Source organism: Mus caroli, unplaced genomic scaffold (genome assembly GCF_978045245.1).
Source record: "Mus caroli unplaced genomic scaffold, Mus_caroli_1 scaffold_11, whole genome shotgun sequence".
NCBI lineage: Eukaryota > Metazoa > Chordata > Mammalia > Rodentia > Muridae > Mus > Mus caroli.
In genome coordinates, this window is record NW_028227266.1 from 36,254,418 (window position 1) to 36,279,325 (window position 24,908).

Below are 24,908 nucleotides of genomic sequence, written 5' to 3' on the forward strand. Positions count from 1 at the left end.
GGGAGTCTTACAAAGGATGCTAATTTCCCCAGAAATTCTTTTATTGTTGAAAATAGTTTTCAATATCCTGGGTTTTTTGTCATTCCAAACGAATTTGAGAATTTCTCTTTCTAGCTCTATAAAGAACTGAGTTGAAATTTCGATGGGAATTGCATTGAAACTGTCAACTGCTTTCATCAAGATGGCCATTTTTACTATATTGGTACTTCCAATCCATAAGCATGGGAGATCATTCCATCTTCGGAGGTCTTCTTCGATTTCTGTCTTTAGAGACTTGAAGATCTTGTCATACAGATCTATCACTTGTTTGGTTAGAGTCATACCAAGATACTTTATATTGATTGTGATGATTGTGAAGGGTGTCATTTCCCTAATTTCTTTCTCAGCCTGTTTATCCTTTGAGTATAGGAAGGCGACTGATTTGTTTGAATTAATTTTATATCCAGCTACTTGACTGAAGTTGTTTATGAGGTTTAGGAGTTCTCTTGTGGAGTTTTTGGGGTCACTTAAGTCTACTATCGTATCATCTGCAAATAGTGATATTTTGACTTCTTCCTTTCCACTTTGTATCCCTTTGACCTCCATTTGTTGTCTAATTGCTCTAGCTAGAACTTCAAGTACTATATTGAATAGATAGGGAGAGAGAGGCAGCCTTGTTGAGTGACTGATTTTAGTGGGATTGCTTCAATTTTCTCTCCATTTTGTTTGATGTTGGATACTGGTTTGCTGTATAACGCCTTTACTATGTTTAGGTATGGGCCTTGAATTCCTGATCTTTCCAAGAATTTTAACATGAAGGGGTCTTGGATTTTGTCAAATACTTTATCATCATTTAATGAAATGATCATGTGTTTTTTTTTTCCTTTGAGTTTGTTTATATAGTGGATTACATTGATGCACCCATCCCTGCATCCCTGGGATGAAGCCTACTTGATTGTGGTGAATGATCATTTTGTTGTGTTCTTGGATTCAATTGTTGAGAATTTTATTGAGTATTTTTCCATTGATATTCATATGGGAGATTGGTCTGAAGTTCTCTTTTTTGTTGAATCATTGTGAGGTTTCAGTATCAGCATAACTGTGGCTTCATAGAACTAATTGGGTAGTATTACTTCTGTTTCTATTTTATGGAATAGTTTGAATACTACTGATATTAGGACTTATTTGAGTGTCTGATAGAATTCTGCACTAAACCCATCTGGTCCTGGATTGTTTTTGGTTGGGAGACTATTAATGACGGCTTCTATTTTTTTTAGGGGTTATGGGAATGTTTAGATGGTTTATTCGATACTGATTTAACTTTGGTATTTTGTATCTGCCTAGAAAATTTTCTATTTCTTCCAGATTTTCCAGTTGTGTTGAATATAGTCTTTTGTAGTAGGATCTGATGATTTTTTGAATTTCCTCAGTTTCTGTTGTTTTATTTCCTTTTATATTCCTGATTTTGTTAATTTGGATACTGCCTCTGTGACCTCTGGTTAGGTTGGCTAAGGGTTTATCTATCTTGTTGAATATCTCAAAGAACCAGCTCCTGGTTTTGTTGATTCATTGTATAGTTTTCTTTGTTTCTGATTACCACAAACTAAGGCTGGACTTCAACAGAAACAACAGAAAGACCACATACTCATGGAAACTGAACAATTCTCTACTCAATGATAATTTGTTCAGAGAAGAAATAAGAAAGAAATCAAAGACTTCCAATAATTCAATGAAAGTGAAGGGACAACATACGCCAACTTATAGGACACAATCAAATCAGTGCTAAGAGGAAAGTTCTTAGCACTAAATATCTTCATAATGATATTACAGAGATCTCATACTAGCACTTCAAGTCCCTGAAGAAAGAAATGGAAGAATTCAGAAAATGAAAAAGTCTTCCATATGCATGGATTGGTAGTATTAACACAGTGAAGAATAGCAATCCCATGAAAAGAAATCTGTGAGAGAGGGACTGGGAGTGAAAGCAACATTTGAGATTTTAATTAATTAATAACAAAAAAGAAAATAAATTTAAAAAGTATATGTAAAATATGGCTAAATTTAATCAGTTTTCTAACAATTAAAAAATATTTAAGAGTGATATTTAAGTACATAACTTAGAAAACCATATCTGTAGTATGTCTCTTTTCATAGCATATGACTTTGTTAGGGAAATATCCTGGAAGTAGAAGAAGAATCGGAAAGGGTATAAAACCCAGAGGGGATAGAGAACGTCAAGGGACAACATCAATGGTATTGGCTTACATGTGAACAGAAATTGAGGCAGCATTCATAAGGCCAGTTGGAATCTGCAACAGATGTCCTATAGGTGAATGGAGAAGTAGACACATGGCCACATGGCCTATCCCTAACCCAGAACTCTTTGCTATTGGTAACAAGTTGCAAATGAAAATTTGGTTTTCTCCAAGTCTCTATGGGTAAATAAACTACAATTAAGAGCAGACTGCATGTCCAGGTATAGATTGCCAATGGAAACAAACATCTTCCTCTCTTAATGTCCCTAAATGGAATATACTAAATGGAGTATATGCATACATACACACACACACACACACACACACACACACACACACACACACACACATATATGTGTGTGTGTGTGTGTATTCTTTGCATATATACTGTGACTTCCTGTTTAGATTTTTATGAGATCCTTGAGATTGCAAACAAATATCTATCTCTGCCTGTTTCTTGTGCCTTCTCTTAGGTTATTTTCTTCTCTTTGTTTTGCCCTATTCTGATATGTTATTTTTATCTTATCTTATTTTACTTTATTTTTGTTATTATCCCTTAGAAGCTTGTTTGTTTTCTAATGGGAGATAGGAAGGTTTTGAATTCAGGTAGGAGGTTAGTTGAGGAGGATCAGTAGAAGAGGAAATCATAGTATGAATATAATATGTATGGAAATATATTTTCAATAAAAATAATTAAAAAGAAACCAAAGCATTTAGATCATAGGTGATCTAAGCACTTGTATGCTGAGTTAAGAAAATTGCATATTTGAGTCTATGGACTCCTTTGCAAGGTTGTACCTAAAATATAAAACAGAAGGGTAACAACAACAACAACAAACCGTGAGAGGAATTCTGTATCTAACAGTGGGGTCCAAATCTCTGAATATATTAGTGAAGGAAATTTTTCAAAAGCATAATGTCTGGGCTTGAGACTGGGGAGTTCATGCACATGTTTGTCTCAGCCACATGGTGATGATATCTTGAGTACTTTACCTTGTTTAGTTTCCCTTCTTAAACTTAGCACCTCTCTCAAAGGCCCCAAGGAAAGTATAAACAATTCTTTATTTTATTTTTTCTCTTTGAATTTTAAGTTGCCTAAAGACAAGCAAAATAAATTATTTTCTGTAAAAGAAAATCAATAAACATAGTTTAAAAAGGAACTGATATATAACTTAATTTGTGTCCTGATAGATAATTTGTAAATACATAATAAGTACTTTCTTTCCAACCATCATCATTACTCCTGGGACAGATGGAAACATGAGGCCCCAAAGTCATTCCTATTGGCTGCTATTAAATGCTGGGGATTATAGGGAATTGTAAGTTTATTACTCTTTTGTACTCATAGTAAATCTCAAGTCTCAAGAGCATCACATAAAAAGGTATATCACAATATACTCATGCTTATAGGTCCTTAGAACCTAGACGTGATCTGCTTTAGGACATTGTATTTGCTCTGTTAGATGAATATTGGTAATTAACTTGAGCAAAAATTTTTTAATACAGTGTTTGACACATGTGTGTAAGAAATCAGGAGATAGTTCATTGACTATAATAATAATAGTTTGCTATATAAAAGAGAAACCAAGCAATTTATAAGAACTTCATTTTATGTGCAGTACTTAGGTAAGTGCCCAGTGTCATTTATGACAATATGATATTTCATAGAGGAACTGTTGGGATAACCATCATGTTCATGCCCACGTAACATCTCAGTTTTACATGGCATTACTTGTTTCAGTATTCTCTACAGTAGCTAACAGCCCCTGTCTATTTTTCTACCATCATTTGATGTTATTTATTTATGACTGGGTCGCACAATTTGAAAGAATGGTTTACAGTCCAAATTTAACCAGCTGTGGTACAGAAAACCTCACTAGGAATCGATGACTCTGAAGCATTTTATTTCCTAAAGCTTTTCTGTAGGATGTATTTAATAGGACTCTGTGTCTTGCACATTAGCTGAAAGACACAGAAAGAAAGAGAGCAGAAAAACAATGACCTTAAAAATATCATTCCTTGTTAAACTGAAATTCCTGCTTTCTTATTTTGAAGGAATTATTTTAGAGGTAGATCATTAATCTTCTTAGTTTCCTCCTGGCCTTAGAAGCACTAGACAGAATTAACTCTATGAGACAGTGTCAATGCCACAATTTCTCTCAGACTCCAGAATAATGCTTGGTACATTTAACTTCACTTCAAAATTCAGAAGTTAGCAAATGTATAAAAGGCATATATTCTTCAATGTTAAAATATTCACATCTGCAAAGATGAAGTGGTTGGCATGAAAAGGAAATGCACAAATCTATACTTCTTATTCTAAGCTTGTATATTTTCACATATCTGTACTATATGACAATATTCAAGTTTTTAAATGTATATTACCTATTGATTAGTGTCATAATTTGGTTAGTCAAAGTAATTCTTACAAAGTTGTGTTCTCATTCTTGATTCACATTAAAACTCACTAAATGACTTGTCCAAAGTGTCAAACTTATCGACAATAAAGTCAGCCTCTGAAATAAAACCCATATTGCTTCTGAGACTATCAAAAATTTTAACTTTTAATTTATTTTTCTTGCAAAATATATGTAAAATCCTGAGGTTAGGAAGAAAGTTTGACAGCTTCATTTACATCGGGAGTACTAGTTGATTTCAATACACTCATGCAAACTCTCAATGACTATGAGACTATTTTGAAAACACTCATTTGAATTCATTAGTACCATTCATTTGTGATTGTGTTCTTTGTCCTTACAGATCATCTTGAGACCATATTCTAAGAAATATAGCTCAAAGCTATACACATGGGTTTCTTTTCTTTAAAGAGTGCTTTGGAAGAACATTCTTTCATGTTTTTCCAAATATATAATATTCCTTTTGATAAAATCTTTTGAAGCCAGAAATATCTATTTTCCCTTTTCTATGGTTTTCTCAAACCCAATTTTCTAGAAATTATATAAAATTCTGAGATAATGTACTCTTTGCTGAGATTACTCTCTTGTTGTTTAATCCTGTTGAGAATGAGCTCCATGCTTCAATTGTTCACTTCAATGGGACCACAAGTCCCTCCTCTTGTATATCATCTAGAAGCTTTGAAATCTGGACCATCCTTTGACATCTAAAATAGTTCACATTGGCAATATCTCTTCCTCTTAGGTTTGTGGTTAGTTAAATGACAAATGTCAGTGAAATGTCAACACCTCTTACGTAAAACCAGAGAATATATTATCATATAGCCTTGACTCTAGTTCCAAATCTACTCTCATATTGTCCTAACCTACATATCTAAATTAGAAATGTCTAAACCTTCAAGGGTTTTGAAAGAATACAGTGTCATAATGTATGTATGTAAGGCACATGAAATGAACATACAATGTGTGTAAAAGGACAGATAGGAAGGGAGGGAGAGGAAGAACAGGGGAAGGGAGGAGGGTAACCATTATCTCCATCAAAATAAAAGATGTAACTGTACTCTAACAACATACACTGTCATCAAAAAATGGCTCCATGAGAGAGAAAAAGATTGACCCATTTGATTGTTTCTTGAGGAAAGAAATGTAGCACATGCCTTTATATGTTTAGATCCAGGGTCAAAACCACTGTAGACATTAGTTAATAGAAGAGTCAAGTATATTTTCAACATTCTTTTTAGCATGTTCTGAAGAAAATGCTCCTTTTTTGTAATGATTGTCCTTTGGATTTTGGTGTTTTATGAGTGATGGCTTTTTAGCTTATGATTAGGGTGCTACACAGGTGACACTTTTGAGAATAGTTGAGATGGAGAAAATACTTGTGAAACTTGATATAAGCAAGTGTAGAACAGGAGGCCAAGTTTCATCACAATGAACTATAGAAACAGCTATTTATAAACATTCATAAACATTGTAGGGATCCAGAGGTTGTTAAGTGAGAGGCAGTTTCCTTCTTGTAGTGACTAAATGCTTTTTCCACATGTATATCTCCACCTTCACTCCAGATGGAGATTGAAGAAAAAAAGTAATTTTAAGTGCAGTGGAGTTGAGACTTTACCATTTCTTTGTTTGTAGGTATTTTGAAGATAACTCTATGTAAAGAAACTGGAGAAACAGTTCTAGAATCTTCCACAGTCTATTCCTCTTTTTATTTTCTTGATTCATTTCATGTAAATTTTATTGGATAGGTTCATATATCTTGTGCTGTTTTTGAGAATGGGTTGAACAATGGAACCAGGAGTGATACTATAATGTATAAGGCCACAACTGCTGTCAAAGCCACATCAATCCTGTCTCAGCTCCTTGAGTTGTAGTTTAAATTGGTAAGAAAACAAACTCAGAATTTTTGCTCTTCATGTGCCCTCACATGCTTCTTTCTCTTCTTGGGGCAAAATTTATTTTGCTGCTACATACAGGAGAGGAGTCTTTCAAATTCAGTAAGATAACACTTTATTTTATGATCAAAATTCACAAGCTAGAAATTTAAAAGAGATATATGTAGTAGGCCTTTGACAGGAAATGAAAATAATAAATTGGTAATTTGGTAACCTCTGTTTTAACTTTTAGTTTCATTTGGAAGAGAAGTAAAGGTCTTCCAAAAAGAAATATTTAGTTTTTATGTGAGATCAGGCATGTTCATTGTAGTATGATACTAAACTAAATACGTATTTTCTATTTCTCCAGAAACTTTCAAAAAATGGGCACTGGGAATCATTCTGCAGCAGTTGTGTTTGTCTTGGTGGGATTAACACAGCAGCCTGAACTCCTGCTGCCCCTCTTCATTCTGTTCCTGGGCATCTATGTGGTGACAGCAGTGGGGAACCTGGGCATGATCTTGCTCATCACAGTCAGTCCACTGCTGCATACTCCTATGTACTATTTCCTCAGCAGCTTATCCTTTGTTGATCTCTGCTATTCTACTGTCATTACACCCAAAATGCTGGTGAACTTTCTTGGGAAGAAAAATTTGATTGTCTACACAGAGTGTATGGCCCAGCTCTTTTTCTTTGTGATCTTTGTGGTGGCTGAGGGTTACCTTCTGACTGCCATGGCATATGATCGCTATGTGGCTATCTGTAGACCATTGCTGTATAATGTGATCATGTCCTCCAGACTTTGCTCACTGCTAGTGTTGGTTGCTTTCATCTTAGGCTTTGTTTCTGCCTTAGCACACACAAGTGCTATGATGAATCTGAGCTTCTGTAAATCCCACATCATAAGCCATTATTTCTGTGATGTTCTTCCCCTCCTAAATCTCTCCTGCTCTGACACAAAGCTGAATGAGCTTCTTCTATTTATCATTGCAGGCTTCAATACCTTGGTGCCCACACTAGCTGTTGCCATCTCTTATGTCTTTATTTTCTGCAGCATCCTTCACATCAAGTCATCAAAGGGCAGGTCCAAAGCCTTTGGAACCTGCAGCTCTCATCTCATGGCTGTGGGGATATTCTTTGGATCTATCACCTTCATGTATTTCAAGCCTCCTTCAAGTAACTCTCTGGAGCAAGAAAAGGTGTCTTCTGTGTTCTATACCACAGTGATCCCCATGCTGAACCCATTAATATATAGTTTGAGGAACAAAGATGTAAAGAAAGCATTGGGCAAATTTCTGGCAGGGAGATAAGTTTTACATTCAACATATGATACATGGTAGAAGTGAATTGTACTAATGCAAATATATTTTTTCTATTCATTTTTATTTCTCTCTTGAAATATTCAGTATAACCCCACTTGTCGTACTGGGATTAATCTCAGAGGATTTCATGTTTAGGCAAACACTATACAATGTAGCTATATCTAATATCCATGTTTTTTTAAAATGCCACACCATGTTCAATTTTTCAACAAAATAGAAAATGATTTTGTAAACATCATACCATTGTTTGACAGGAAAAAACAATTTCTATTATATAAAAAGAATGATATGGCAGATAGTCTTTAATCTGAAACTTCTCATCCTAATATTCAGTGTTGATTACTGAAATGTTTCTATGTTTGGAGTTCAGACATAGGGTGTGTGGTCTCAGGGACCATTTCAGGATCCAGAAATAATTTTGACTGGCTCTGTCAAACAGCCTCAATAGAAAAAGCTCAGCTTCTTTAATTCAAGGTTTCAATGACTGTGTCATATTTGGATGATACAATTTTACCTCCTTTCTCCCTATCTTCCAGGCCTTATTCTCCCTCCTTACCTTCCATCTTTAATATTTCTTGAGCCTTAGAGGGGATAGTAGTGCAAATGGCTTGATTAAGCTTCAGGCTTTACCTTTCACTTTTCCCCAGCACTTCACGTAACCATTAGTCTTTATTTACCACTGTTCAGTGTAAATGGAAACTTCTTTAGTATTGAGAATATATTTTGACTAAGGGTATAAACAAAAATAGAAGATAACTTGTAATTATGACTATTTGGAAAATCAATATTAGCATTTCCCATCACAGAACTGATCAGTAGACTACTGATGGAGTCTGGAGTTTGGGGAGCCACTATCTTTAGTAGTATCAGTACAGTGGCCATGAAAATCCAACACATGGTTCTAACCCCAAGATTGCAAATCAAATGTTCTTGGCCATAACCAGAGGACAGCAAAATGTATAGATAATGTGAAATAAGACTGTTAGGGAAAAGAGGACCAAAATGAGAAGGACAAAGATGAGAGAGGTTGGAATTTAAAGAATAAAAATGCAAGATGCATAAAACATATATATGAAGTAGACAAGGAACAAATTGCATAAAAGAAATTTTTAAAAGAAACATATATATGAAGTAGACAAGGAACAAATTGCATAAAAGAAACAAATTTTTAAAAGGAAACCTGAAATATTAGAGAAAACAGACTGGTTACTAATACTGAATATTTAAAAATATGCAACTGGCTTGTGGGGTCCATTCATTAATACTTGAGAGGACATGAGAAATACACAAGAAAATGAAAAACAACACAGGAGAGAAACAGTTGCAGATGGGCAGTTTCAGTGTGTAGTTTTTGCTTAGTGTAACTTAATATATGGTTTTCTATTCAAAATATTTAAGATTCTCAATTTCCATTAGGTCTTGACTTTCATGTGCCAATAGCTCCTTACACTAAGACAATGATAAAGGACTGTATACCCACCACATTATGACCATTATTAAGTATAAATTGTCATTCAATAAGCTGAAATGTAAGGAATCCCCTGAGAGTGTAAAAATGAGGATAGAAGGAAAATAGTTATTTTTAATTGCAGTCAATATAATAGCTTGCTCCTAAATCCCTAGACAATCAGTAATAAAACTAATCTAAAACTTCAGTAAGCTATTGAGAGATAAATTAATACCCAGAATTCAGTAGGAAATATATGTAGCTACAAGATTCAAACCCCATTGGAATGAAAAGACAATAGAATATATGTATATGTACTGAAGAAAAAAGAGTGAAGAATTTATCTGAAGGAAATTCTCAAATACACCCAATACATACAAAAGCAAACTTAAATGAACAAATAAAAAACCCTCTTAATCCTTGAATAGAATATGTCAACATTTAAAGATTCTAGTTTTAAAATTAATTTACAAATTTGACAAAACACTAACAGAATCTTTATACTAATTTTTATGTTTCTTGCCATTTATTTTTTACTCAGGGAAACATCATACATACAAATTTATCACGGAGAAATTCAAGCACATGGAACTGCACATATTTATGGAACAAACTTCACTTTTGATACACATAAATTTTTGGGATTATTGCTGTTGTCAAAATGACAAGCAGTTGATTATGTTTCATGACTCTTCTTTTGACCTCACCCCATAGAAAATAGCTGGTTTTCACATAGTCACAGTAAATTGGAGATTGGCCTTTCTATCATTACATTCAAATAGATATTTTATTAATATGTATTTAGGTTTTCTTTATCAATATAATCATATAATATTATATATAAACATATTGTTATTATTTTGATTTTATTGTGTGTATGGATTCATGACACTATATTTACTTAGTTATTGGTGATCATCAGGGTATTTTAGTCTATTACAATTTGAGTTGTTATCAGTTCCATCATGGTATGATAATTTAAAGAAATATCTGGTTGAAATATTTGTACATTATGCTAAATGAGTTCTTAGTCATTAAACAGACAGCCAGTTTGCTTCTGAATGAGATAAATTTAAAATTTTTAGCACTTGTAAGAGTTATTTGGTATAATCTAAAGCCAAAATTTGATTTTCTATGGCTATTTTGATGTTATCAATTTTAATGTATGTCTATTACATGCTTTTGGAATTTGCATCTTCCAATGATAAAAGATACAAAATGTGTTATGTGCTCAATAATTATTTATCCTATTGTATCAGTTGTGTTCATATTGACAACCCTGGTTAATAATTGAATCAGGCAGGAGTATACTCAAAAGACCCCACATGTCTCTTCCAACTATTGACTATTGGTGTGATTTGTTATGAATCAGATTCATGAAGATTTATTCTTTTGCATTAATGAATAAATATACTACCAAGAACCATAAGATTCTGTTATGAATTAACAGATTATTAATTTTAGATTAGAAATTTTTCTTAATAATTCTTATTTTTACAAGCATTCAGAGAATATAGATACTTAAGGAAAGCTCCAAATTTGAGATCTAGATTAAAGGTTTGATGTATCACAAAACTTTCATCTAAATTTCTAAAAAGAATTTTAGTAAAAATTTGAAAGGCGTTTTTAAACAAAAATATTATTATACCCAAGTTACTGAGGACAATATAATTCTCATAAATTGTGACAGTGAAGTAAAATAGATCACTTCTTCCACCTACCAAATACATTATATGATTATATGTTTGATTTTGGTTTTGGTTTTTTGTTTGTTTGTTTGTTTTGTTTTGTTTTTGTACATGTTATAGAACCAAGCCATTTTATTTTGGGACTAGAGAAGGCATCTAGAACAAGGTAGCCTTTGACGGGGTTTTGCCATCTCTGTGATCTGCCCACTGTCAGTACTGTTTCCTAACACTTCATTAATCAGCAATTGGCTTCCATTTTTCAGCATCCCATCTAGTGAGCAAGCACTCCATTAATGTTTATTTGTTCAGTAAATAGAAAACACTGCTTATATCATACTTCATTCCTTAATGAATGTTTTTTGAAATTATTTATTATACTCTTCATGATTATATTATAATTATATCATTTCCCCTCCCATTTTTTCCCTTTCCCCAAACCCACCTATATGTCCCTATTTATTCTTTTTCTAGTTCATGGAATCTATTTTTCATTAGCTGTTCTTACATAGAGCTAAGTGAATTCATGAATCTTGGAAGAAAACTTGCAATTGACATTTTACTACATAACTAAAATATGTAGCTACAGTATAAATAGTTTTTCTTATACCCACAGATAATAAATATTCTTTAAAAGAAGAGGGATATAAAAAAAAGCAAAAAAAAAAAAAAAAAGGAAAGAAAAAAAGAAAAGAAAAGACATCTGAAAAAATTATAATTTTAAATATAATGAAGTGGAGACTTTGACTTAGATCCCAGAATTTACTTAGGGCATGTTCTCTAACTTTCCCTCAAAAGAATTTGTGATTATCTTCTGGACAATAAAGCATATGAACATACACAGAATGTAACACAAAGACACAGACATTTACATATATACATACACACATACATACACGCACTCATGCATGCATACACACACACAAACTCACACACTGTTTATTTACAAATAAATAGATATAAATAAATAAATAAGACAGGGATTCTACATGTATATCATTGATGCACACAGGAGAAAAGGAAATCCACAGGATAGAAATGACAGCTCCTGCGTAAGGATAGGGTGTGAAATGACAAATGAACTACAGCTTAGATGATGAAAAGGTATTTATAGGTGTTGACAATTCCAGATCCAAATTCAAATTTTCTAGAAATGGCAACCAACAGTATCTGCCTGCCACTCTCAAAGTTTCTTCAGCCACTACCTATCAATTCTCTTTTACCACTCCTGGTGTATGAACAACACAAAGTCTTCATAGGTGACTGAAGATATAAGTACTCTCTTTCATTCATAAAAGCACAATTGGGTCCCATCTAGGTTTAAATTTCCAAAATATCTTAGTTATGATTCATGACTTTTAAATTATGGTTCAGAAATCACAAATACATGGCAAAGACATGTGACAGAAATTCTTCGATTTCTACCAAGAACACCAAGACATTGAGATAAAAGCTCATTTATTTCAGATATTTAGGGAAATAATGAGAAAATCATGTGCTGATGAAGTAGTAACTAAGAGGTAAAAGTACAGTTGTATAGATAAGAGCTTAAGTCAGGCAAAGGAAGAGAAATTTCCAGACATTTTGCTAATTGGAAAGAGATAGTCCTTGCTGATAAAATAATTTATTAGTTCATCTTAAGTTGTTTTCCCTTAATCTTTAAGATTTCAAAGCAGTGGTGACATCTGTGTTATCTATTGCACAGAAAGGAAAGGTTTTTGAAGACGTTATAGTATTAAAGTATTAGGATCTAAGCCTTTATCACTTTTTAGACAGAATAGTCCCTTGCTGTAGCATTTTCTTTAGAGAACATTTTACTTCCTTATTCCTTAGGCTATAGATCAAAGGATTCAGCATAGGTGTCACCAGGTTATTCAAGACTTGAACTGCTGCATTAAGCCAGGGATTGGGAGTAGGCTGGAGGTATATGAGGACTACTGGCATGAAGGCCAGAAGGATGGCAGTGAGATGGGCACTGCAGGTAGAGAAGGCTCTATGCCGCCCCTCAGTAGAGCGTATCTGAAGAATGGAGCAAAGGATGAAGCTGTAAGAGGTGAGAATGAGGAGGAAGCAGCTGAGGGGCATCAGTCCCACACTGATGAGACCCACCATCTCTATGGTTGATGTGTCTGCACAAGCCAGCTTCAGCATCACAGGGATATCACAGAAGTAATAATCCACTTCATTGGGACCACAATAGGGCAACTGGAAGGTGAGAGTGGTCAGAAAAGTAGCCTGAATGCAGCCAAAAAATGATGTTCCCACAGCCATGATGGCACACACTTTGTGGTTCATGATTATTGAGTACCTTAGAGGGAAGCATATGGCAATAAAGCGGTCATAAGCCATCACTGTGTATAGGAAACATTCAGTACAGCCAAGGAAATGGTAGAAGAAGAGCTGGCAAACACAGCCTGCATAGGAGATGGCTCTGCTATTTCCTGAGAGGTAGAACAGCATCTTGGGAGAGCTAACAGAAGGGAAAAATATATCACACACTGACAGCTGGCACAGGAAGAAGTACATAGGAGTGTGAAGCCGACTGGAGGAGACAATCGCAAGGAGTATGAGCAAGTTCCCCACTAAGGTGAAGATGTAGAAAGACAAAAACAGGACAAAGAGCATGATCTCCAGACCCTCTGTATGAGGGATGCCCAGAAGAATAAACTGAGTCACAACTGAGATATTCCTCATAGCTTCAAGAGATGGACAATGAAGCCCAATTAAAAATTTGTCTCATGAATATGTTTTTTGTTTGTTTGTTGTTTGCTTAACAAACACTCTTATGTTACAGGAGCAGATCTACATTGAGAAAAAGACATGAAAACAATAAAGTATATTAGAATAACTGAGGACTTCAAATTTTTACTGAGTTGGACAAAAGTCCATCCTTGATTTGAACTTTATTTATATTGATCTTGATATGTTAAGATTATGATTAAGATTATAGCCAGAATACAATTCATTTTGTTAAGGACTTTGTGAAGCAAAAAAAGCAAACATGGAAAAGGAGATAAACAACCAAAGAACACTCCATTCATAAGAGAGACTCTGCTTCTTCTTTGCTCTCTCGTTTGGTGTAAAGTGAGTTAACATTATAGGACAGAAATTTGATGTGTGCAGTTTCTGTCATAACTAGGACACAAGCGGAAGAAACAGTCATTGCCTAAGAAGAGTACACCAACTGTTTATCCAATACCAAATGGTCTGCCTGAAAAATGGACATACAAGTAAAAATTACCCAGACTGAGCAGATTTTATTTAGGAACATATGTATATGTAACAACATGTAATAAAAAGTAAGGCTGTGAATTTGTAAAAGAACAAGGAGAAGATTTATGCCAGGATTTTGTGAGGAAAAGAAAGAGGAAGAAATTACCTAATTGTATTACAATCTCAAATAAAACTAAGTAAATAAAATATAGGATTGTGTCACGATTGGGATAATCAATCTAAAATATATAATGTAACCCATATTTTCTAATGCAGTACATCAGTGTCTACAGAAAATGAATAAAATTACATTTATTCCTTAGTATCCTTCCCAGTACTTCCTTCTGTACTTTCTTCCTGCTTCATCCTAGCTGTGGCCCTACAACTCTTATGAGTTTGGAAAAATAAATAAACAGCATAAAAAACAAAGCTTGTAGATAAAACCTTTTGGGGGTGACAAGGGAGAAGCCCAACAATCAACTGGGGTGACCTTAGATGTGACTCACAACATTGGATATGGAACCTGAAGAGGCCACCTCCTGTAGAACAGGAAATAACCCCAGTGAACTGATAGAGATACCAACCCACCCACAAAACATTCAACATAGAATTCATCCTACCTACAAGAATGTGGGCACAGGGGATGGAGCAGAGAGAGACTGGCCCTGAGACACATCCTCTGGGCAAACACCAATCCCTGACACTAGTAGTCATATTCTGCTATGCTTGCAGACAGGAACATGTTGTTCTCTGAGAGGCCCCACCCAGAAGCTGACTCAGAAAGATTCAGAGACCCACAGACAAACAATGGATGGAGCTTAGGGGCTCTTTAGGAAGAACAAGAGGAAGGATTTCGGGCCCTAAAGTGGATAGAGACTCTACTGGAAGACCAACAGATTCAACTAACCTAGACTCTTAGGGCTCTCAGAACTGAACCAACAACCAAAGAATGTACATGAGCTGAATCTAGGCCTACCCTCTTTGGGCTACATTGTCTGGCCTCAGTAGGAGAGGAAGAGCCTAGAATCACAGAAATGTAAAGTGCCAGGGTCTGGGTTATTAAGGGTCCTCCATCGACTCAGAGCAGAATGGAAGGGAACATGGGGAATGGATTGTAGGTTTGGGGTGATATGGGGGGGTCAGTGCACAGGATGTAAAGTGAATATGTATAAAATAAAATAAAATTAAATTAAATTAAATTTAAAAAGAACAAGAACAGGGAGCTCTGGGGGTACTAGTTAGTTCATTATTGTTGTTCCTACTACGGGATGACAAACACCTTCAGCTCCTTGGGTCCTTTCTCTAGCTCCTTCATTGGGGACTCTGTGCTCCATCCAATGGGTGGCTGTGAGCATCCACTTCTGTATTTGTCAGGCACCTGAAGGTTCTATGCCCCAGTATAGAGAAATGCCAGAGTCAGGAAGTAGGAGTGTGTGTGTGGGGGCTTTGGTGAGCAAGGGGAAGGGGGACTGGATAGGGGTTTTTGGATGGAAAATCAGGAAAGGGGATAGCATTTGAAATGTAAATAAAAAACATAATAAATTTTTTTTTTTTTTTAGACAGAGGATCCTTACTTTGACCTATCCTCATATCTGTTTTGTTTCTCTCTGACTCTGTTTCTGTCTCTTTCTCTGTCAGCCTGTTTGTCTGTCTCTGTCCCTGTCTCTGTCTGTCTCTCTGTCTGTCTCACTCTGTGTCTGTCTCTCTCTGGTCTTTGTCTCTGTTTCTGTCTGTCTGTCTCTGTCTCTCTCTCTCTGTCTGTCTGTCTCTCTCTCTTTCTCTCTCTCTCTCTCTGTCTCTCTCTCTCTCTCTCGTGTGTGTGTGTGTGTTGGTAGAAGTGTATTTCTATAGACAAGGAAATTATGAAAGCAAATGAAGATAGAGCTTTCTTCTAGGTATTATGTGCTTAGAATGTAATAAGGATTTGGAGAATTCAGAACACTTGTCTTATGTTCATGTTTCAATGGGCCCTTGGTGGCAAAAAGAATATAGAGCACTACAAAGGATTTACAGGTAGTTCTAGAAGCACTGCCTATGAAGGAAAACAGGTATGATTGACTGGTACTAGCTCTTTTGATTAACACAAGAAAGCAAACACAAATTAATGATGTCTGGAAATTTTCAACACAATCTAGAATCTAAATAACTCATGAAATATTTTGACTGCAAATCTAAAAAAGCAAATAAGAAAATGCCATAAATTGCCAGTCATTAGACCTGAGATTACAGAGGTATTATTTTCGATATTACATTTATTATAATGTTCTTTGAAGTAAGGATAATGATATAGAGATTTGAAATGAAATATATAGAAAGATAGTCTGCCACAATAGAAAGACATAAAAACTTAAGACAAAAATCGACATTGAAAATATAATGAATTTTAAAAAATAGATACATTTAATATGAAATTAGCAGTCCTAGCCATTTAATAAAGGAAAGAAAACCAAATGGGGGAGTTGTGTTGAAGAACAAATCAATTTTCACATTTGTAAATAAACCTCTAAGATCCCACAGGAAAGCCTATATAAAAAATAGTAGAATTAGAGAAATATTAAAACAATATGTAGAAAATAGCCAGCATTTTGTTATATAAAAAACAAAGAAAGATATTAAAATTAAATTGTTTCAGTTATAACAGAAGCATCATACATATTTTTAAGACACTTTTCTCAACCTGTAAGTTATAACCACATTGAGGGTGGAATATAAGATATCCTGAATCTCAGATCATTACATTATGATTTCATAACAATAGCAAAACTACAGTTAGAAAGTAGCAGTGATATAACTTTATGGGTTTGTTCACCACAACGTAAGGAAATGTATTAAACGTTTGTAGCCTTAGGAAGATTGAGAACCAATGCTTCAGGACTCAGAGATTCACCAGCTAGGTTGCTCAAGGCATAGAGGTAATTGCTTCCTAGACAGAGGATATGGATCCAATTCATATAACACAGAAGACAGACTGAGAAAATCTACTGTCTCAAGCTGATCTCCAAAGTATGTATGTATGTATGTATGTATGTATGTATGTATGTATGTATGTGTGTGTGTATACACACACACACACACACACACACACACACACACATTACTACACACATATCTTATAGGCACACATGTACACAAAAATTCAGAGAAAAAATAGATAAATTGATACATTAATTCGTCACATAAATTGATTTGAAAAGAAAGCTGACCAAATGGGCAAATTTTCAATAATTTTTCAACTGTTTATATTTGCAGAATATATTCAGAAAAGACATCCATATAGAGTCAAATATTACTTTCAGATATTGGAAAACTTGATTTGCGAAGAAATTACTTTTTAAAACTAAACTATATCATCAATACAATGTCAATTTGAAAAATAATACAATTTTAATGACAATAACAATTTTATTCCATAGTTTACACTAAAGCTAAAGGACTATAACGGAGAGGTAATTTTTCTTAAATTTTAATATAATAATGATTCAATTAATCATTTCTCCCATTGATACACAAAACGAAGCAAAATTTCAAATAACCAAATTTTAATACTTACTTTAGCATCACATTATTGAGTTCATGTGCACCAGTGAGGGTGGAGACATATCTCAGCTGGTCCAAATAGAACATCCAGAAAATAGACTCTCTTATACATGGTTAATTTATGTTTCACAAACCATATGCTGAAAATAGCCCAACATAGCCTTTTCAATATATTTTGGAAAAACTGATCAATTATATAGAAAATAAAAACTCAATTATTATAGATCCATTCTAACAACTTATACAAGGATATTTTTACATACATTATGGTTCATATGCAAATTTTGAATATACAACTCCTCTAAATATTAACAGAAATTTTTTTAGTGACCTTAGCATTACTCATATACCAATTGTAATTTGTGATTTCTTTTCAAAGAAAACAAACTGAATTACCTGAAATTGAAATTTTCTATGTTGATATAATGAAAGAGAGCAAAAGAATACAGAGCAGTTAGGGCCAGCAGGGGACTAAAGAGAGAAACCAAGAAAATGCAGTGGAAGATTGCCTGAGTTTACTGGCACCTTATTCTTTCACTAGATGACAAACAAAGGAAACTAAATTTAGGTCATTAGCCAGTAGAATTGTAACCATGTTAATGTACTGACAATAAGTAAAGGTAATAAATTTTATAACAGGATACATACTGCCATCAAGATATTCTGGGTCCTGGATATTTATAAATTAAATACTTTTTGAAAACCTGCTGAAACTTGATTTAAATCAAACATTAGTAAACACAAACTTCTGTAATACTTTTTTTTTTACAAAAGAATAGTATACGTATTTTTTTAAATGCAAACAAAACTACTCAAATTTTTACTTTAGATCGAGAAAAACAAGAAACTTATTTGAACACATTTTTCACTAAAACTGCCATGTAAATGACAGTTATGAGAAAAACATTCAACAATATTAATCAATAGAATTGCAAATTAAATCCCAATTGGACACTATTATACACTTATAACATTAGGGTTAAAATACAAGATGAGACGACCAAATATCACAGAACATAGATCACCACTTTTACCTGCTCATGAGAGATAAAGGATAATTTATATTTGCATAAATCCCTATCTTAATTAAAACATTTCAGAAAAATAAAGTTTTTAAAAATAACTGAATATTTAGAAATGTCCTACTTTCAGATGTCATGTATTCAGTGAATATGTAGTAAAGTATTAATAGAAAAATGAAAAACATATACAGAAACACTTTTCCTGCCACAACTTGGGAGCATTTCTTCTCAATGCAGAAGATTAGACTCATTGTCTAAGCTTACTAGGCAATGCTTTATGGCTTTATGGCTGTGCTATATCCCAGGCCCTGGGATTTCTGAGACAGTGTATCACCAGTTCATCCTGACCTTGAACTTACTATGATGCTCTCACTTGTAAGTGCTCCTAATCCCAGCAAGAACACTGAAACTAGAGATACTTGCTACTTTATGAAGCGTGGGATTTTCTACTATGTTTTAAAGGAAACGTAAGTCTTCTTCTTTGGTACTTAGAGGAGTTCAGGGTTTTCTAGTCTCAGGCTCTAATATTTTGTGTTTGTACAATGATGTTCATAGCACACACATGCTGTCAAGTTTTCAACATCTTGACTGCCCCCTCCTTCATTTTCTTTCATATGCCCTTGGGCATTTTTCATAATGTAGTCATTGGTAGCCCTGGGGACCAATTAGACTTAAGATTACTACATTCCTCATTCAGATTATAACAATAGAAGTTTGGAAATAGAAATAAGAAAATCTTTTCCTAGTGTGCCAGCCTGTCTGATAGTCTAACCTCAAACTGGAAGCTTCATGACAACTTCTACTGCCTGTCTACCATATTAAAATCTTTTCCTGTGGCAAGGCTCCAAAACTTCCACTTCAATTCTACCAAAGTTTTGGGGGATTCTTTAGCTATTTAAAATGCCCATTGCCATTTAAAACTGAATTTAATGAATAGGACAAAGAAATTCAGACACTTAATGTATCTATACAGTAAGATACTTTAAAAAGAGTATATACATCCGTTTGCCTAAAAATTTCATAAATTCATTGTATTTAATAGCTGAGTAGTACTCCATTGTATAAATGTACCACATTTTCTGTATCCATTCCTCTGTTGAGGAACATCTTGGTTCTTTTCAGCTTCTGGCTATTATAAATAAGGCTGCTATGAATATACTGGAGCCTGTGTCATTACCAGTTGGAACAACTTATGGGTATATATGCCCAGGAGAGGAATTGCTGGATCTTCTGGTAGTACTATGTCCAGTTTTCTGAGGAACCACCAGACTGATTTCCAGAGTGGTTGTACAAGTTTGCCATTCCACCAGCAATGGAGGAGTGTTTCTTTTTCCACATCCTTGCCAGCATCTGCTGTCATCTAAAGTTTTGATCTTAGCCATTCTGACTGGTGTGAGGTGGAATCTCAGGGTTGTTTTGATTTGCATTTCCCTGATGATTAAGGATGTTGAACATGTTTTCAAGTGCTTCTCAGCCCTTCAGTATTTCTCAGTTGAGAATTCTTTGTTTAGCACTGTACCCTATTTTTAATCTGGTTATTTGAATTTCTGGAGTCCAGCTTCTTGAGCTCTTTGTATATATTGGATATTAGTCCCCTCTCTGATTTAGGATTGGTAAAAGTTCTTTCCCAATCTGTTGGTGGCCATTTTGTCTTATTGAGAGTATCTTTTGCCCTACAGAAGCTTTGCAATTTTATGAGGTCCCACTTGTCGATTCTTGATCTTACCGCACAGGCCATTACAGTTTTGTTCAGGAATTTTTCCCCTGTGCCCATATCTTCCAGGCTTTTCCCCACTTTCTCCTCTATAAATTTCAGTGTCTCTGGTTTTATGTAGAATTCTTTGATCCACTTAGACTTGAGCTTTGTACAAGGAGGTAAGAATGATCCATTAGCATTCTTCTACATGATAACTGCTAGTTGTGCCATCACCATTTATTGAAAATGCTGTCTTTTTTCCACTGGATGGTTTTAGCTACCTGAGTGAGGTAACCCAATCACAAAAGAAGTCACTTAATATGCAATCACTGATAAGTGGATACTAGCCCAGAAACATAGAATACTCAAGATACAACTTGCAAAACACAAGAAAATCAAGAAGAAGGAAGACCAACGTGTGGATACTTCATTCCTCCCTAGAAGAGGGAACAGAATACCAATGGGAGGAGTTTCAGAGACAAAGTTTGGAGGTAAGACAAAAGGATAGACCATCCAGAGACTATCCCACCCGGATGTCCATCCCATAATCAACCACAAATGCAGAAACTATTGCATTTCCCAGCAAGATTTTGCTGAAAGGAACCTGATATAGCTGTTTCTTGTGAGGCTATGCCAATGCTTGGCAGGTACAGAAGTGGATGCTCACAGTCATCTATAGGATAGAACACACGGCCCCCAATGGAGGAGCTAGAGAAAGTACCCAAGGAGCTGAAGGGGTCAGCAACCCTATAGGTGGAACAACTATATTAACTAATCAGTATCCCTAGAGCTCCTGTCTCTAGCTGCATATGTAGCAGAAGATGGTCTAGTGGACCATCATAGGGAAGAGAGGCCCCTTGGTCTTGCAAAATTTATATGCCCCAGTATAGGGGAATGCCATGGCCAAGAAGTGGGAGTGAGTGGGTAGGGAAGCAGGGCAAGGGAACTCTACAGGGGACTTTGGGGATAGAATTTGAAATGTAAATGAAGAAAATATCTACTAAAAATGTGAAAAAAGAGTATATACAGGGGAAAATTATAAATAAGAAATGAGGATATAAACTATTCCATGTAGATATTATATTTTATTTAAAGATCAATACTGATTTAGCATGTGTAAGGAGCTGAAGTATTTCCTCAAGTACAATGACTATTTTCTCATGGAATTAAAAGCAGCTCATTTAGTATATAAGGAAATTAAGCATTAATGCTTAATAACTCACCTAGCCACTTATACTACAGTGTTTACTCTGCACCCTGCAGGAAGCACTCTTATTAACTGCATGATCTCAACAGTCCCTATATTTCATAGTCCTAATTGATCTAACAGATGATATATTGTTCAAAAATTATTATAGTAGCAATGAATTAAATTATCGTTGTATGTATGTACAAGCAAGGGAATTACAGCAGTAAAGATGAATCCAACTTCCCATGTCTAGCAGTATATATATATATATATATATATATATATATATATATATATATATATTTGATTAGTAGTAGGTCCAACTCTGCTGCTTATGATCTACCTATGCATGGGGTTGTGATTCAGTTAATGGTACTGTGGGACCCCGACTTAGTGCATTTCTCCATGGAAGGTAAAGCCCAAGCTTGTTTTCCCTGATCTCTAAAAATACAGTCAGAAAGAAGCTCTTTGTTCTCTATAGCCAGCAAAAAGCCTTTTTATTTCTATACTTTACAACCAGAGATGCCTGCCTTACTGTGCCGAGGACATGGAGATAAAAATTCAGAAAGAACTCACTCCCCACTCCTGCCTTGTAAATTTCACCAAGGACACCCAGAAGAGAAGAACTCTCCTCCCAACTCCTCCCAACTCTTCCCAACTCCTCCCAACTCTCCTCCCAACTCCTCACAATTCCTCAGCTAGCTGTTAAAAGCCCCCTACTGTCACCTTTCTGGGTGGAACTCCCTTGCCCTGCTTGGCACAGGGACTTCATCCTCAGCTAGCTGATAATAAAACCTCTTGTGATTTGCATCAGGTGTGGTTTTCTCTCAGGTCACTGGAGTGCTGGCCAGCTCATCCCAGGACTTGAGCTGAGGCCCAGCTTCAGGGGTCTACAGTACTAGAAAGGAATTTTATCTTGGAGAGTAGTACATAGATGTAACTTTTGTGTACTCCCATAACATTTGTGTCCTTAATATAACATTGCACAAAGTTTTCTAGGAAAATCAAGGATTGTTGCTAAGCAAGACTGTTGAATTTTCTTCTATACTAGGATATGTAGAACCCATAGATATTAAGAAAACAAACCAGTAGGGTTAACACTTCCAGGTTGAGTCCTACATGACTTCTCCATATGCAGTGACTCAAGTATGTGGTGTCTTCAGCAATGAGGTATTACCATCAAGATCTGGATCATAACTTTTAGTTAGGGCTCTTATTGATTAATAAAACACTATAACCAACTTGATGCCTCTAATTTCTTCCCCCATTTTTGTTCAGAATTTTTTGGGTATTTTGGTATTTGTTATAACTGAAAAATATTCTTTTCCAGAATTGATGAAAGGAGAGATTATATTAAATCAGTAGATTATTTATTTATTTATTTATTTATTTATTTATTTATTTTATAGGAAGGAAGTCTATTCCACAATATTAACCCTTCAAGAGTGTGGGTGGTCTAAAATTTTTGGTATCTTCTTTGATTTTTTTGATAAAAAAATCATAAATTTGCATTGAACTGATTTTTCATTTACTTTAATTTGTTCTAATATATTTTACTTTGGACGGTCTTGTGAAAGGTATTTTTCCATTTTTCCCTTCTTTCCTTTTTTCCATTTTCTTTCTTTCTTTTTCTTTTCTGTCTTTTTTGTTATTTCTTTCTTTGTTTCTTTGTTTGTTTGTATCTTTGTTTCTTTCTTTTTTTCTTTCTTTCTCCCTCCCTCCCTCCCTGCCTCCCTTCCTTCCTTCCTTCCTTCCTTCTTCCTTTTTTTTTTGTATATAGAAAATGTGCTGGTCTTTGTGTGCTGATTTTATATTCTTATATATATTTTTTTCTTTTTTGGTTGTTTCAAGACAGGGTTTCTCTGTATAGACCTGGTTGTCCTGGTACACACTCTGTTGACCAGGCTGGCCTCGCACTCAGAAACCCACCTGCCTCTGCCTCCCAAGTGCTGGGATTAAAGGCATGCATCACCACTGCCCAGCATATTCTTATATTTTGACACATGTTCTAGTGGCAGTATGTGTTTTCTGGTGTTGCCTTTATATTCTCCTATGTGTAAAATCATATCATATGCAAACAAGGACACTTTGATTTCTTCCTTTATTTTTATCTTATTTATCTCTACAACCATATTATTTCTTAAGCTAAGGTGTGGAGATACATATTTAACAAGAGGGATAATAGTGAACACACTGTTTTATCAATGACTTTAGTAAAATTATTTGAATTTTCTCCATTTAATTTAATATTGGCTGTGGGCTTGTATATTATTATTTTATTATATTAGAATATGTATGCTGCACTCCTAGATTTTTCCATAACTTATATCAGGGAAATACGTTTGATTTTGTCAAAGGCTTTTTAAGCATCAAATGATGTGATCATGTTGAAAAATATGGCTCATATTCAAATATATCTTCCTTTATATGTGCTCTGGTATCCCTTGTGACATTTAATAATTTTACTTTGTTCTATAGGTTTAGGGTTTTCAATGTTACATTAGAAAGGGGACTTCTCCTTGGTTTGCTCTTTTTACTGCCCCATATTCCTCTTGTATCTTCATGAGCATTTTCTTACTAGAATTAAGAAAGAAATAGAAAGAAATAAGAGAGACAGTTTCTATGGATCAATACCTGTACTTGTCCTCTGAACTCCTCATACATGTATACATTCATCCAGATATATGTGTACAATAACATTAACATACAAACATAAGCATGCAAACCCAAAAGCAGAATATTAAAGTAAGTAATAAACCACGTTATCAAACATGTGTTATGTTTTATTTCAGAGAAATCTAAAGAAAGATCTAGAGAAATCTAAATCTATAAGAACTTTTCTACTATTATACGAGTGTTGCCAGTTGCTTTACACAGTCTTAAAGAATTTCTGAAATATATGCTTAATGTGTTTAACCAAAGCAAAAATGCTGAATAAAACATAGAATGGTTAAGAAGAAAAAAAATGATGGCTACATATTGGATTTCATGTGCAATAGAAACGGAGAAAATAAAATCAAGAAAAATATCAAGGCCTGGTAGCAAATATTCAGTATGTTAAGAATAAGGTTGTGACCCTGGAATTGAAGACACAAGGTGAGTTGTTGGGGAAAATAAAATTAGTAAGGCCAAGGAAGAAAAATAATGTAATAGAATCTAATTAAATGAAGAAACTTTATATAGGATGAATAAATTTAAACATATTTAATTCATACTGTGTAGTAGCCAAAATTAAGGGTTATAATACACTTGACACATTACATTTGTCAGAAAAA

The 24,908-nt window shown here is 34.6% G+C and overlaps 2 protein-coding genes across 2 annotated transcripts; one reads left to right on the forward strand and one right to left on the reverse strand.

Moving 5' to 3' along the window:
* The first annotated feature begins 6,905 nt into the window (after positions 1 to 6,905).
* On the forward strand, positions 6,906 to 7,832 carry LOC110302292 (olfactory receptor 8D1). Its single transcript, XM_021173135.2, has one exon. It carries the CDS (start codon positions 6,906 to 6,908, stop codon positions 7,830 to 7,832), a length of 927 nt encoding a protein of 308 aa, XP_021028794.1.
* A 4,905-nt stretch (positions 7,833 to 12,737) lies between these two features.
* On the reverse strand, positions 12,738 to 13,670 carry LOC110302184 (olfactory receptor 10D1B-like). Its single transcript, XM_021172991.1, has one exon. The coding sequence runs from the start codon at positions 13,668 to 13,670 to the stop codon at positions 12,738 to 12,740; it is 933 nt and encodes a 310-aa protein (XP_021028650.1).
* Positions 13,671 to 24,908: the final 11,238 nt, after the last annotated feature.